Below are 14,760 nucleotides of genomic sequence, written 5' to 3'. Positions count from 1 at the left end.
GTTTGATGAGCATGCATAAAGCCCTGAGTTCGATGCCCCAGCACTACTAAACTGGGTAATGGTGATACATGCCTGTAATCCCATCACTCTGGAGGTAGTCGCAGAAGGATAAGACATTCAACATCATCCTTGGCTACATAGTGAGTTCCAGGCCACCCTGGGCTACAGGAGACCCTGCCCCTCCCCCCCAAAAAAGTAGCTCTGGAAATGGAAAGAGCTAGAAGAGCTAGCTAGGATGGGGAGCAGGAGGTGTGTGTGTGTGTGTGTGTGTGTTGTTTGATGCTGAGTTTCTCTAGGAACATGTGGTTGGGGGTGGGGTGATGGTGTGGGTACTATTAAAGGGAGGTGGGGAAGGGCACAAAGACCAGCTGGTAATCAGGGCTCCTAGCTGCTGTTTGTTTGTTTGTTTGTTTGTTTGTTTGCCTGTTTGTTTTTCCAAGATAGGGTTTCTCTGTGTAGCCCTGGCTATGCAGTAACTTGCTTTGTAGACCAGGCTGGCCCTGAACTCAGAGATCCACCTGTCTCTGCCCTGAAAATGCTGGGATTAAAGGCGTGTGCCACCACCGCCGCCTTGCCTAGATCTATAGCTTTTAAACTATGCTTGAGATTGCAGGGAAACAAACAGAAAAGATATCCATTCCTGTCATAGAGAGGGAGAGGCCGCACTAGGTACTTGCACCATACCAGTCAATGAACCTCAGTGAGCATGCACAGCTTCCTATGCGTCCAGGTCCTGATGAAGGACCAAAGAAGACCAAGGGAGTCTGTGGGTCAGCCCACGAAGCTGCCCCCCATCATGGTGTTTCCTCCTCCCAGCCTGTCTAAACGTTCTCAGCTGGCTCCTGGAATGTGTGTGTCTCCTCCCAATCCCCATAGTGAAGATAGGAGATACAGCCCTTGAGGGTAGAACCTCATGAGTGGGGTTGGTATCCTTATGCATGGGAGCCCAGAGAGTTCCCGCCTCCCTCCTGGTGTGTGAAGTTCCAGTGGGAAGACAGCTGTCCATGAGCCAGGAAACAGGCTCTTATTAGACAAAGGACAGGCCAGTGCCTTGGTTCTGACCCTCCCAGGCCCTAGTGTGGGAAAGTTAATCTGCTGCTTGCAAGCCACTGATCTGATGTTCTGTCAAAAGTGCCCAGGTAGATGAAGACTGCACGACTCTTATCCCACACTCCAGGCTGTGCAGGGCCTAGCTTTCTTCCCTAGCCAGGGCCTCGGCGCTTTCTGCCGCTTTCTGCCTCTAGACACACCAAGGTCACAGTGGTTTGGGGGGTTCCAATGCAAGATGCTAAGGACAGTTGGCCTCCCCCAAAGCCCATTGCATAAGTGCCTCCTACTCTTACTCTACTGGAATTTGCTCCCTGGGGGGCTCCACTCTGCGGAGCCTGGGTCAGCACTCGGCTTCCAAGCAGCCCACCTTGTCCTTAGTTGTCCCTGCATCATGCTCCAAGCTTTCCTCCTCAGCATGGTCTGCATGGAGCTTAAGGAAAGTACACACACACACACACACACGTTGTATAAGAAAAAGACAGGGTGATGCCATCATGGTTCTGAGACAGAGCAGGCTGGGCGTGGAAGCTTCCAGACAGCAACCTGTGCCTGTGCCACTCTTGGGTTTATCAGGGGACAGATTGCATGGGATTTCTGGCCACTGGCTCACAGTGACCCTGGAGCACTCGGGGAGGGATGATGTGGAGTGCCACCCTCCAGCTGAGTGGGATAACACTGGCAGCAGGTGCCAGGGAAACTGCCAGGCAGTTCTCTCTGTTGAAGCCAACTGGGGGCGGGCGGGGCTTGGCAATTAGGAGAACTGACATTGTTGTAGGACTGCTTTCCAGTGTCTTGTCCTGTGCCAGGCCCCCTCCAGAACCTTCCAGCAATCCCCTACCCAGCCATCTTTCACACGCAAACCCTCAGCTGTGAGTTGAGCCTTCCCTTCCACTTCTGTCACCCAGATTTGGAGCTCATCTCCCTCCCACCCCACCCCCTACCCTCCACCCCCTCCCGCAGCAGCTCTGCCTCTTCCCCAGATCTAGGGATAGACTTGCTGGATCATAGCATAGATGGCCGTACATTCTCATAGCTGATTGTCTTCAGCTACTGGGTCAAACTTTGTTATAAGGAATTCATGTCTATGATCTAAGCGAATCTTTGAAATGATTATTTAACGTAGTCTCTCCTCATTCAGTCACTGAGTAAGCTGAGGCAAAACTGGAAAAATGACAGAACTGGAATTCATGCCGAGGCCACCATGAGTCTTCAAATGCTTACTCCCAACCCACCCTCTCTCTGACTTCAGAGGTGTCAGTCTCTCCCCTGAGCTGACCCCCATTTCATTAGTTCAGCCGTCTCCCAGCTTTACTTCCCATGTGTCAGTAGGGAGCTGGAGGCTAGGGGAGCCTCTATTTCCCCCCCTCCCTTGACCTAGTAAACACCACACTGCAAAAGGACTCACAGAGAGGTCATTACGAGTGGATGGACTGGGTGACCATGGCCATGCGTTCCAACAGTTGTTCCTCTTGGCTTTTGATTCCAAATGAGTAGGAAATGCTATTAGCTCTGGCCTCACCTGCCACGTGGCGGGGCCTGGGATAGAAGTGCACTGAGACGAGAAATTGTGGAGATAAAACCAGTGTGAAATGGAAGCCGCCTCGCAGGCTGTGCGGGCGGGCCTGTGCGGAATAGTTACTTCTGAGAAAACGAGATTGCGAGAGAGAGATGAGGCAGAGTTAGATTACACTTTCAAATTGCCTTATTCAAGGGGTTTGATGCCTAGGAGGGGCACAGATGGGCTCTGCTGGGGTTCTTCTCTGCAGCTCCACATCTGGGATAGGCCCAGGTGGATGGCAAGAGCCCTGATCTATGACACCCTCTGAGTCCTACTCTCAGCTGCTGAGGTGGGAGGGGATGATGACAGGGCTGAGCGCTGGGGGATTCATGTGACTTCTGCTTCCTCCTGTACCCAAGGTGCCAGGTTTTGTTCCAATCCGAGTTTGTTTTAGAGTGATGGGTGTGACAGTCCATGTCTGTGTGCACCTGTGCCTCCTTGGTGGAGATTTACATCAGCTCATGAACCTGTGTGTGGACCCAGTCATGCATATGCACACTTGCAAGCATGAATGTGCCTCCAGATGTGTTGCTGAACACCTGGTGTGTGTCCGTTCCAAGCTGGGCACTGATAGAATTTATGGTGGGGGAGAATAAAATGGACATAGCCCCTTCTTGTGTGGCCCTGTGATTCCATGACTGTGGAGGAGTACTTGTGTGCTCCACCCATGTGTCTTGCGGCTGAGTGCATCTTCATACTTTGCAGTGTCTTCCAACCTTCATGAAGTCTCCTGTGTGAGTCGCTTTAGCATTCATCGATACAGCGCTGCCTTGGAGCAGAGAAAGTCACATGCTTGGGCTCCAGAGATAGACTGCCAAGGTTCAAATCCCAGCTCTGTTTCCTGCTTACAGACAAGTTGGGAACCTTTTCCACACCTCACTTTTTAGAATGGGAGTGATGGTAGCAGTTAACACAGCAGTGGGTAAAAGCCTTAGGGTGCTAGGTTGTACTGCCCAGCCCAGAGTCCCTGCCTGTCACAGGGGCAGGGATGCCCATGGTGAGAAAGGAGAACCCAGAAGGCAAGAGGCATCCTTGTGCTATGAGGCTCTGAACAGGGCTTACAAGTGAGTCTCCTACTTCTCTGGCTGACTCTGGAACCAACATGGAGGTCCTTTAAGGGATTATGAGGGATACTAAGGCTATTCGTAGCTGGTCCCCCAGAACACTGCTCAGAATCTGAGCCCCACAGCTGTCCTCTCTCAATCGCCTGGCTGCTGGAGCTGCCTTTTGGGAAAGCAAGCAGGGCTGACTTCCTCCTGGACATGTTTGCTCTGGCCACTGGACTGGCTGCTGGATGGCATTGAACTCTGACCAGAAGCCTTGTGACTCTGACCACAGTGGCAGGTTCATATCCATTAGCTTCTCTGCAAAGGAAGTGTCTATCCCTACTGTAGGATCCCGAGGTGGGGCTATGACAGGTGAACTTTGCTGTGCACTGGGTCAGAGACATGCATCTAACTTGACTGCCAGGCTCAACTAGTTCTAAAGACTCCTTTATTACTCATGGATGCTCTCTGAGAAGTCCTCTCCTCTCCTCTCCTCTCCTCTCCTCTCCTCTCCTCTCCTCTCCTCTCCTCTCCTCTCCTCTCCTCTCCTTCCTTTCCCCCTTTCTTTCAAAATAGTATCTGGCTGTCCTGGGAATCACTATGTAGACCAGGCTGGTCTCGAACTCACAGAGATCTACCTGCCTCTGCCTCTCAAGTGCTGAGATTAAAGGCATGCACCACTACACCTGGAAAGATGTGCTTTTGTACCCATTTTACAAAGAGGAAAGAAAACTATAAAGCCCAGGGTTAATGAAGTCTATAGGAACTGGTATCAGATAAACTCAGATCAGGGATAATCTAAAAATAAATGTCCTTTCTGCCTCAGAACTGCTGGTGCCTTGAGACCCGTAGGAACTCCTCTAGGTTCAAGTGAATGAGTGTCTTAGCTAGGGTTGCTATCACTGTGTGAAGCATCATGACCAAGGAAAGGGTTTATTTTGCTTATACTTCCTTCTAAAAAAGTCAGGACAGGAAGTCAAGGCAAGAACCTGGAGGTAGGAGCTGATGCAGAGGCCATGGAGGGATGCTGCTTACTGGCTTGCTCCCCATGACTTGTTCAGCCTGTTTTCTTATAGAACCCAGGACCACCAGTCCAGGGATGGTCCCACCCATAGTGGGCTGTCCTGGGACTGGCCCAGCCCTCCCACATTGATCACTAATTAAGAAAATGATCTATAGGCTTGCCCAAGACCAAATCTTATGGAGGCCTTTTCTCAGGTTCCCTCCTCTCCCATGATGTGGTAAGTTGACATAAAACTAGTCAGCACAGGGGGGAATGTAACAAGTGACCCAGGGCATTGTCCATTTGTTTTGTTTGTTCGTTTGTTTTTGAGACAGGGTTTCTCTGTGTAGTCTTTCAAACTTGCTCTGTAGACCAAGTTGGCCTCAAAGGCAGAGTTTGACTTGCCTCTGCCTTCTGAGTGCTGGGATTAAAGGTGTGTGCTGCTACTGCCTGGTAACATTGTTATAAACGATGTTGTTGGGAGTGCTGATGAAATCTCAATAGGATGTGTAGTTTGGGAAACAGGATTCCAGTGATCATTTCCTAGCACTGTGGCTGGTTTTACCCTTGATTTTAGCAATTGGTAGTTTGTACACCAAAAGCATCTAGGGTTTAGGGACTTAATGTCTGAAATCAACTCTTAGATGATTCATGGGGAAAAAGTATTAAGTATAAATAAAGGAGGAGGATACAGGAAATAGACACTTGGGACTTATTCCTATTATTGCATTTTTTTTCTGGGAGCCAAAAAGATTATTTTAAGTTGGAAAGCTGGGCATGGTAGCACAAGCATGTCTGCCAGCCAAGCACTTGGGAGGCAAAGGCAGGAGGAACAAGGCTGTCCTCAATGACATAATGAGATTGAGGTCAGTGTGGGCTACATAGAAAGCCAGGGTCTGGAGTGATGGATGTCTCAGTGGTTATGAATGGGTACTGTTTTTGCAGATGACCTGAACTCAGTTCCCTGTGCCTGTGTTGGGTAGCTCATAACAGCCTCTAGCTCTAGCTCCAGGGGCCCCAACGCCCCCTTCTGACTTCCACAGGTACTGCACTTCCGTGTATATACCCATACACAGACACATACATAAATAGCTCAGCAGTTATGAACACACCTGCTCTTACAGAGGACCTCAGATCACATCCTAGCACGCATGTCTGATGGCTCACAACTGCTTCTAACTCCAGCTCCAGAGGATCCAATGCTTCTGGCCTCCATGTCCTCACATGTACATAACCACATACCGACACACACAGAGCAAGATTGAGGTTGATTTAAAAAAAAAATGTAAAGCTCAAAATGATAAAAAGTTTAAATGAAACGAGTACCCAAAGGAATAGCACCTGATGGAGTGGATGCTGTCCTTTACTCTATCCCAGCTTCTGTGCTAAGGCCTTAGATTCATAGCTTCATCTTGACCCACCACAGTCTTTGAACAAGACCTCATGGCCCTGTGCCACAGATGCAGGTCAGAAAGGAGGGGCCTGCTTCCCCAAGGTCTGCACTCCTAGCTCTCAGCCTAGAGCCCACTGTTCACTCTGTCCCCTAAAACATAGCCTGGACAATGGTATTTCTCCCAGATCAGTGGTGAGTACCTCCCTTAGGGTAGAATTAAGGAAGGTTCTCTTGTAGGCTACAAGGACAAAGACACCAGGATTCTGCCAGGAGCTGGTGCAGTCTGTCTATCCCCAGGTGCAGTCTCTATCACTGGCAATAATGCAGACCAGTAGGGGGGCATTCCTGAGGTATGGCCTCCAGCGACCTGCCGCAGGGTGTAGGAGACACACTAGGATGGAAAACTGACCTTGCTGAGGGTAGCTGGGGTGGGCAGGGTGTTCTCCTGTGACTCAGGCCTGTCCAGATGGAGCCCACATGCTTTGCTGTTTGGAGAAACCTGCGTCCCATTGGAAGTAGCAGCCTAGGTTGGGCTGCATAGGTAGGAGTTGGCTGAGGTTGTGGGTCTGGTTGGCAGGCAGCTTCTTGTGCAGAGGGTCTCTCTAGGGAGATGTAAGGGGAAGGACCAATGATCTCTGTGAAGACTCACTCAGACCTTACTAAGGTGTCTGGCTTTGCCCCACACTGCAGAGCTGAGTGTAAATGTCTGAGTTCTGCAGAGCCCAGGAATCAGAGTTTGTACCCGTCCTGGAGCCTCTCACAGACCCCTTAGGTAACTGGATGCTGATGAATTGGACCTGGAGACTTTACCTGAAAGACTGCTCTCACAGCCTGGCCACTTCCTCATCAGGCCTGCTACCTGCCTTCGAGCAACAGAGAGACAGGAATTCAGCCTGTCTCACCTCAAATCTCATTCCTGTATTCCCTGGGATTGAGGGTGGCACATGGGCTAAGTGAACTGACTATTTGCCAGGCCTAGTCTGTGTACCCAAGCATGTGCCTGGGCATGTGTGTGGCCACAAGTGGTCTCCATTGTTAAAGATGGGCGTTTTCATTCGTGAGTAGTAATTATTGGGTAATGCTTAAAACCTTTCCTGAAGGAGTGCAAAGCTGTTTTTTTTCCCCCCCTGAAGTCGGGAGTACGTTAAAAGGATTACCATGTAGATTTGATTTTTAGATAACGCTAAAATGGATCCCAAATGGACTTCAGCAGAGGGCTGCTATCTCCCTAATGGAAAGTGCATGGCCTCAGGCTCTGCTCCCAGAGCCAGAAGAGGAGGGGCAGGGAGGTCTGCAGGGGGCTGGCTGGCTGGTAGGCTAGAGGGGCCTGGGGAGACAGGAGTTGAGAGCCCAAGTACAGAGCCCTAGAGGGAACCCCCCCCCCCGCCCCCTGCATACCAGGTGAATGAGAAGGACGGCAGTCTGTCTCGCTGAGACTATAAGGCTTGAGGTCTGAGTTAGTGTTTATATGAACAGCTGTCCTGGATGGGTTCCCTTCCAAAGGCCCCAGGGGACAGTCTTCCCATCCGGGTCTCCCTTTATTTTCCTACACGTTATCCCTCCCTATAGGCCAGGCCTTAGAAGGAACTTCTCCTGAGGTTGGCTTCGTGGGCAGATCTGGGCTTTGTCAGAAGAGACACGGGCTGACCCTGGGACAGCCGTCATCCTGAACACTCTCTCTTATTCAGACCAATTAACCTTTAGAGCTGCATTAAGGAAATTAGGCAGTGAACTTCCCAGCTAACAGATGGTCCTATGGTGATAGAAGGAGGGAGGGAAAAGGAAACCGACCTCTGCCTGACAAGGGGCATCTATGTGGCCTCCTCTTCCGTGCCCTCACCTGTCCCTTGGTCTTGTGCTGCAGTAGGTCTGAGCCCTCTTCTCTAGAGGGGACTTCCCTGTCCTCGGGTCTGTCCAGCAGAGGTCAGAGGGGGTGACTGGGTTGAGAAAGCACAGGAATAGATCCCCATCATCCGCAGTTTAGTGGTTTAGCCATCGCTCTACCCGAACTTCAGTCTCCGCATCTGTAGGAGCAGAGCATTTGCCTGGAAAACTGAGGGATATTCTGACCCGATACCTGTGACTCTACGGTCACTAGGTGGCAGGATCTCCCCTGAAGCCAGAGGACATTCCTTCCTGAAGAGGGAAAGGAAAGGGAGGGATCTGGGCCTGCGGTTAGACACAGAGTTGGAGCTGCAGATGGGAAAGATACCTCGGGCTGGAACTGAATGCTGTGCCTGGAAAGAACATGCATAGGTCTTTGGGTCGGGATAGGGCCGGTGGAAACAGAGACTTGAGGCATGTTGGAAGCTGAGCTGGCAATTTAGGAAGGGTGGGCTTTGCTGGCTGTGCCTGGGTCATGGGTAAAGATTGCCTCTAACCCACCCCATCTTTTCTTACGAGGCTTTTTCTCTTGCAGCCCTCCTTGTACAACCACAGGCTTGGTTTCTGTGCCGTCCGCCCAGCAATTTTATTCTTCCTCCCCCTAGATACTGTGTGTCCCCAATTCCTCCCCAGCTGCTCTTCCCAGTGGTTCCAGGGGAAGGGACCAGGCATGTGTGACTGAGTGCTCGCCCATGCCCACACTTGCACATCATGCTGTCTACAAGGGTGTTTTTGAGGGGAGATTACCTACCAGCAAGCAGGCTCTGCCTTCAATAACTACACACCGAGTCTTGCCTGGTACTTGTTGCTTCCTATAAAGCTTGCACAGGCTGGAAGGGAGCTGGTGCAGGGCGATTCCTAAACTGGGAGATTGGCTCAGACTTCCGAGGCTCTGGAACCTCCCTCTTTCTCTCAGGCCAGGCCACATGGAAGTTTGCCTTTGACCAAAGCATTCCTGAGGGGAGTTCTCCCATGCCTTCTCAGCCGCCACCCTGAGCCTCCCACTCTCTTCCCAGTCCCACTGTTCTGTACATAGTGGGTGGTCTAATGCACAGTGCCTGTTCCCTTCAAGAAAGAGTGAAGAGAATGAGAACGATCTAGGAATCTCAGTGAACCTTGTTCTTAGACCTGTGGTGGCCAGCTGTAGCTGTGTTAGGAGGACGTGGGTCTGCGAGGATCAGATCACACAGGGGACAGTGAATAGGAAGGAGAAGAGCCCAGCAAGGCCAGCAGCTTCTAGATGGGTCTTGACAGGACCAAGGCATAGGCTATGGCGTGCTGCCCAATAGACCAGGCTTGAGGCCTGAGGAAGAAATAGAAAATGAGGGCTCTGAGAGCCTTTTCTTAGAGGAAACAGTCAAGAGAAAGACATACTTGACCCGTTCCCTGGAAGGGGGTGGTGCCCCAGAGCTCCAGGGCAGTCCCAGGCCCATCTGTCTGATTTTCCCGTCACAGGTGTGCCGATGCTCTCCGTCCAACCTAAGGGGAAACAGAAGGGCTGCGCAGGCTGCAACCGCAAGATCAAGGACCGGTACCTGCTGAAGGCACTGGACAAGTACTGGCATGAGGACTGCCTCAAGTGTGCCTGCTGTGACTGTCGCCTGGGCGAGGTGGGCTCCACTCTCTACACCAAGGCCAACCTCATCCTGTGCCGGCGTGACTACCTGAGGTGGGTCCTGCTGTCCTGCCCTACTTGAACAGCCCCCATCCTTCTAGCCTGGTGCAACTCGACCCCGAGCTCTAAACCAGGCAGCTTGGGTGCACAGCTGTGCGAATGCTCCTTCTTCACTGCCTCGTGTCAGCCCTGCGAGCTACCCGAGAGCAGGGTTATGTCTTCACCTCCTTGAACTTGGCCCCACAGTATCTACTTAGGCACTAGTAAAGTATTGGACTCAAAGATAATCTTCCCATGGGTAGCATCCTGGCTTCAGCCTCACCCATCTCCTATGGGCATCTCAGAGGGGCCTGGAGGAGCAGATGAGGTAGCCTAGACTTGCCTGGGCCTTCCTCCCAGTGGAGTCTCCTGCCCACCTCTCCCAGGAGTCCTCCTCTCCAGGTGCACTGGGATTAGGTTCTCATTTGCCTTGGTTGGCAGGGAGCCATACCCTAGGACGAGGACTGCCAATGCTTTTTAAAGATCTGGGTTTGAAGCAGCCCCGAGCCGTTGGTTTTGAACCTTTCTCCATTTAAACCCCCCTATAGCCCACCTTGCATTCTTCAGAGCTCTGCCTCTCCCCCATAACCTGGATCTCATTCCCTGGGGCTGCCTTCCCCAATTAACCCTCCCTTAGGCCATTTATGACATCAGCAAGGCTGGAAGGGAGCCATGAAGCAGGGGCCTTGGCTGAGACCCAGCACCTGCATTTGGCTCTGTCACTAGCTGCTGGATGGTGGCTGGGCGGCCTTGTGGGGAAGAAAGGCCCATTGCATTAATTAGCAGGATGGGGGTGAGAGCTGGTGGGACTTCTGCTCAAGTCAGGACTAGTTGGAGGGGGGCAGGGTTATCTGGAAACTGCTCCCTTCTCCAGAGACCCTGAGATTTACCTGTCTGGACCTTTCCCTTCAACTGTTGCCTTTAGCTTTAGAAACAGATATATTTTTTTTAAGTGATGGTATTTAGTGCTTCTAGGGTGGAATGAGAAACTGAGGCTGGGAGGAAGGGTTAAGGATGCTCTTGGGAAGTCAACCCTCAAGGACATGGAAAGGGGCTTTTGTGCCTGGAGGTTTGGGACATCTACCTGGGTAATTGAATTAGCAGGCTAGGAAGAGGTGACTATCTAAATGATGGCCGGCCATCATGATGGGAAGGAGCACTGTAGTTCAGTGTGGGCTTGTCGGGAACTTCCAGGCACCCACTTCAGGGCCCTGCCAAGCCATGGGGGCTGGAAGCTTTCCCCCTATGCTCTGGGAGAGGTAATGAATGGCTTCTGGAGCCAGGTAAGCTAGTAGGTTAGGGAGGAGTGGCTGCCCAGAGCCTGGGCCTTTACAACTGCTGGTGGCAGAAAAAGCCCCCATTGGCAGGCAGATGCTGTGGCCCAGCCTTTGTCTGCCTTTATCTGAGTCACCAGGCAGCTCAGGCCAATGAATAATGGAGCCAAGCTGGTCTGCAGGTGTCTGAGCCTGCATCAGACAAATCGGACAAATCGGGGATTAGAGGCCCCCACCACCCGCCTCTCAGCCCACTTGCATCTTTTGGAGCTTGCTCAGCAGAAAGGAAGCAAGGAGGAGCTTGGTCAGCTCAGACCATTAGAGCACCCAGCCAAGAATTGCCATGAATGGGGAGGGAGTGAACTTCCTGTCCTCCTGTCCCTAGAGCTTTGTAGCCAGCAGCTGAGAGGAGGGATGCCCTCTCAAAGAGACCATTGTGTCAGGTCCCCTCGGAACTTGTTTTGGGGGATCAGTTCTGGGTGAGAAGCATCTTTAGGCAGACCGGGTTGTCCTGGCAGCTTCGTTTTTACAAAAAGATAAGCTGAGATTCCAAGACGGCCAAGGAGGCATAGGCGAGTGGCACAGTGAGATTATGGCAGAATACAATTTCATAAAACACTGTCTTTTTTATCTATTTTTGAGACGTGTCAGCTAGGCTGGCCTGGAACTCCCCATGTAGACATGGATACCTTCCATTCCTATTCCTCCCGACTGCCTCCTGGGTGCCAGGGTTATTGACAACCACATGGGTACTCGTGTACCCAGAGCTCCTTGCATGCTAGGCAAGCACACTACCAACTGAGCTGCAGCCCCAGAAAGCACTGTAGTTTTAAAAGCAAGAAGCCTCATCAGGGGGCATATATCACTCTCCCAAAGGAGCCAGGCATGTGCCCTGGTGAGTTGTTTATCTCTCTGTGACTCATTCTCTTCTTGACTGGGGATGATATAAGTGTTGACCTCACAGGGCTGCCTTGGGATCAGATGGGGTGAGTTTTTTGTAAGCTCTTAGCCTGTCCCTGAGCCACAGGTTCAGTTAGGGTTAAGGTTAGGCATTGCCAAGTGCATTGTCCAGTGAGGGATGCAGTTTGGCCTTTGACATTGAGATAACAGGGACTCTGGGCGGTTCCAAGTGACTGTGTGAGAATACACAGCCCACGACAAGCAGAATTCAAGAAGCCTCATCAGGGCTTCTGAAATTTAGGCTTGTGTGGGTCTGGAGGCTTTGTTAGGGGCCCATCGTGGTGCTCTAGGGACTCTGGTGGGAACTTGAAATGGGTGTAGGGCGATGATGTCTACACCTGACTGTAGGTTACATAGCCCCCCATGGGGAGTAAGATGGTTTTAAAGCTCAGTCTGGCAGGATCTAGATATGGTAGTCAGTTCTTGACTAGGCCCGCTTGCTGTCCCAAGAGCTAGGGAATGGGCTAGCCTCTGGGTGGAGGCAGCTCCCAGGCAGGCCCTTACATCCTCTGTGCTCTTCCCCTGGCAGGCTTTTTGGCACCACAGGAAACTGTGCTGCCTGCAGCAAGCTGATCCCAGCTTTTGAGATGGTGATGCGGGCCCGAGACAATGTGTATCACCTTGACTGCTTCGCCTGCCAGCTCTGCAATCAGAGGTGAGTGCCAGAGCCTCAGCCAGCCCCACACACTACCCAGACCCGAGCCTGAGGCCTGCTGGCTGAGCCAGGAGCGCTGAGGAGGCGTGCAGACAAGTGTGACTTCATTTATGTATGTAGCTAAGTATGCATGCTTTGCTTATCATACATGTGCATGTGTGTATATCTACATCTTATGGTCAGATGTGTACACTACAGTATTAGTGCACTATGTAGGTGGTAAGTTTCTACATGAATTGAATGATGGGGTATGTGTGTGTGTTTTCACTATGTATATATATTGTACATAGCATAAAGTATTTGCACATTTGAGGGAGGAGTTGTTTGTTCCAGAGTCTCGAGTATCCAAGGCCACCCTTAAACTTGCTATGAAGCCATGGTTGCTGGGACTGTAGGAGTGTGCCACAGGTCCAGTATATATGTGCTTGTGTTTGTATTGTAAATGTTTGTGTGCACACGAATACTAGTACATGAGATAGGTGTTTAGATGTGCATGCAACTATAATTATTCATGCATAAGAGTTTGTGAATACTGTATGTACCTGGTGAGGTGAGAATTGTATGCATGTTTTAAATGTGTGTACTGAGTGTACTGTATCTGTGTGCATGGGGTTTTGTGTCCTGTCTTGTGAGAAGGGGTTCCCAGGCCCATAGGGTAAGAGATATCTTTAGGGAATATCACTCCCCCAACCCCCAACTCTACTCATGAATCTGGCTCTGCCCCCCCCCCCCCCACCTCTTTTGTGGATTTCTGGGCCCTATTCATTATCCCAGTCCTGGGGGAAGACTTGAGGGACTTAAGGCTAGGAATTTACCATCAAAAAGCAGGAACTCTTCTTGGGAGCCCTCAGGTCAGGTAGGAATCCATACAGATATTTTCAGGTTGAGGTCTAGAGGGACCTGCAGGGAACACTAGACTGGCAGAGAGCTCTGGCTAGACGGCCTACCAGCAGGGTTCTGTGAAGTTCCATCGCCACCTGGTGGTTGAACTGAGATCCACTACTGGGACTGAGTCAGTGACCCAGGAGCTTAAAAGTCTTGGCCACCAGGGGACAATGTCTTTAAGGGGAAGCTTGAAAATTCTTCAGTACTTCCAGCAGACTAAGAGACCCAAAAGTGATCTTCCTGGGCTAAAGAATAAATTGTGGACTGTGGTCTCACTCGTAAGAGGCTGTGAGCCTTAAGCTGAGAGGGCAGAGGGATGGAAGCAGCCATGTTCTCCTTCTCCCTACCTCCCCTCATCTCTTGGTCTCCATCCCTCCACTCTCTAGTTCTGGTCCCCTAAGCTCTCCCAAGCTGCACCATCTCTGGGACCGGGGTAAGGCATCTGCCCTCGCCCTGCACCTCCTCACATGACCTGCTGGTGGGAGGCCTGTGGCTTGACCGGCTACCTATCTCACCACGCCAGGGTGCAGGGGTCTGCTGAGAGTAATTGACCAGGCTCGCAGTGCCCTGGCATTTCCTCTACACTCCCTGGGAGGTTCCAGCCAGATCAGCAGCAGCACCGTCAGCCATGCATGCCCCACCTCCTGGGCCAGGCTGGGACCTCCTCTCACTGGAACCTCACCTATAGCCCTCTTTTCTCTTGATTTTTTTTTTCTCTAGATTTTGCGTGGGAGACAAATTCTTCCTGAAGAACAACATGATCTTGTGCCAGGTGGACTATGAGGAGGGGCATCTCAATGGCACCTTTGAATCCCAGGTTCAGTAACGCCCACCATCTGGCCTCCAGGTCCATCTGTCCGTCTGCCCACCTGTCCACCTGCCTGGCAGGCCGGCCAGCCACTCTGCCTGCGCGGGCTGGCCAGCCGCTGTCCTACAAGTTAGAACTTCATCCTCGATGGGAAGGTGGCTGTTCTCCACCACCACTGCCCATCTCTGTGGGACCCCTCCTGGGGCCAGGCTCAGCCTGTACAGTCTGTCTTCTGTATATAAATGGGAACATTTATTTTATGAGAAATGTAATGCGATTTTATTACTGGCGTGGATTAAACTTATGAATGTTTCCGGGGACATGACTGCATTGTTCACATTACCGACACAAAACTGCACCTCCCTACCTTCTGCCTCTGGTGGGCGGGGCATGGAGAAGCGACCTCCAGCCTATGCTCTTGCCACAAAGACGCAAACAAGCATGGCTTTAGGGACCAGAAGAAGGGAATCTTTCAAAGTGCCCCAGCCACACATGAGAAGTGGGGTATGCCTCCCTCCCTGCAAAGCATACATCCTAGCCCTATGCAAAGCCCTGAGAAGAGCGGCGCTGTGACACTCTGTGTACTTTTA

The 14,760-nt window shown here is 51.5% G+C and overlaps 1 protein-coding gene and 1 long non-coding RNA gene across 12 annotated transcripts in view; one reads left to right on the top strand and one right to left on the bottom strand.

Moving 5' to 3' along the window:
• The window catches only part of Lmo1 (LIM domain only 1), a 36,643-nt gene extending 22,149 nt beyond the window's left edge, over window positions 1-14,494 (top strand). For 3 of the 4 annotated variants that reach the window (NM_001302205.1, NM_057173.3, NM_001302206.1), the window contains exons 2-4: window positions 9,390-9,603; window positions 12,352-12,477; window positions 14,083-14,494. In NM_001302205.1, coding sequence (NP_001289134.1) covers window positions 9,390-9,603; window positions 12,352-12,477; window positions 14,083-14,188 — 446 coding nt within the window. In that variant the 3' untranslated portion in view covers window positions 14,189-14,494. The remainder of the gene's footprint in view (window positions 1-9,389; window positions 9,604-12,351; window positions 12,478-14,082) is intronic. The other variant, NM_001382564.1, reaches the window with a different exon arrangement.
• On the bottom strand, window positions 2,478-10,212 carry Gm44781. Of its 8 annotated transcripts, none has more exons than XR_003946852.1 (4): window positions 10,142-10,212; window positions 7,891-9,237; window positions 5,770-6,652; window positions 2,478-3,377 (listed from the first exon to the last, which is right to left on the bottom strand). It is a non-coding gene; the product is annotated as a predicted gene 44781 (long non-coding RNA). The 8 variants fall into 8 exon arrangements; XR_001778252.2 differs by lacking the exon at window positions 10,142-10,212 and having other exon boundaries at window positions 7,891-8,074; window positions 9,050-9,395; XR_003946857.1 differs by lacking the exon at window positions 10,142-10,212 and having other exon boundaries at window positions 2,478-3,373; window positions 6,460-6,652; window positions 7,891-8,074; window positions 9,050-9,395.
• Window positions 14,495-14,760: the final 266 nt, after the last annotated feature.

Source organism: Mus musculus, chromosome 7 (genome assembly GCF_000001635.26).
Source record: "Mus musculus strain C57BL/6J chromosome 7, GRCm38.p6 C57BL/6J".
NCBI lineage: Eukaryota > Metazoa > Chordata > Mammalia > Rodentia > Muridae > Mus > Mus musculus.
This window is presented reverse-complemented; position numbering and strand designations above follow the sequence as displayed.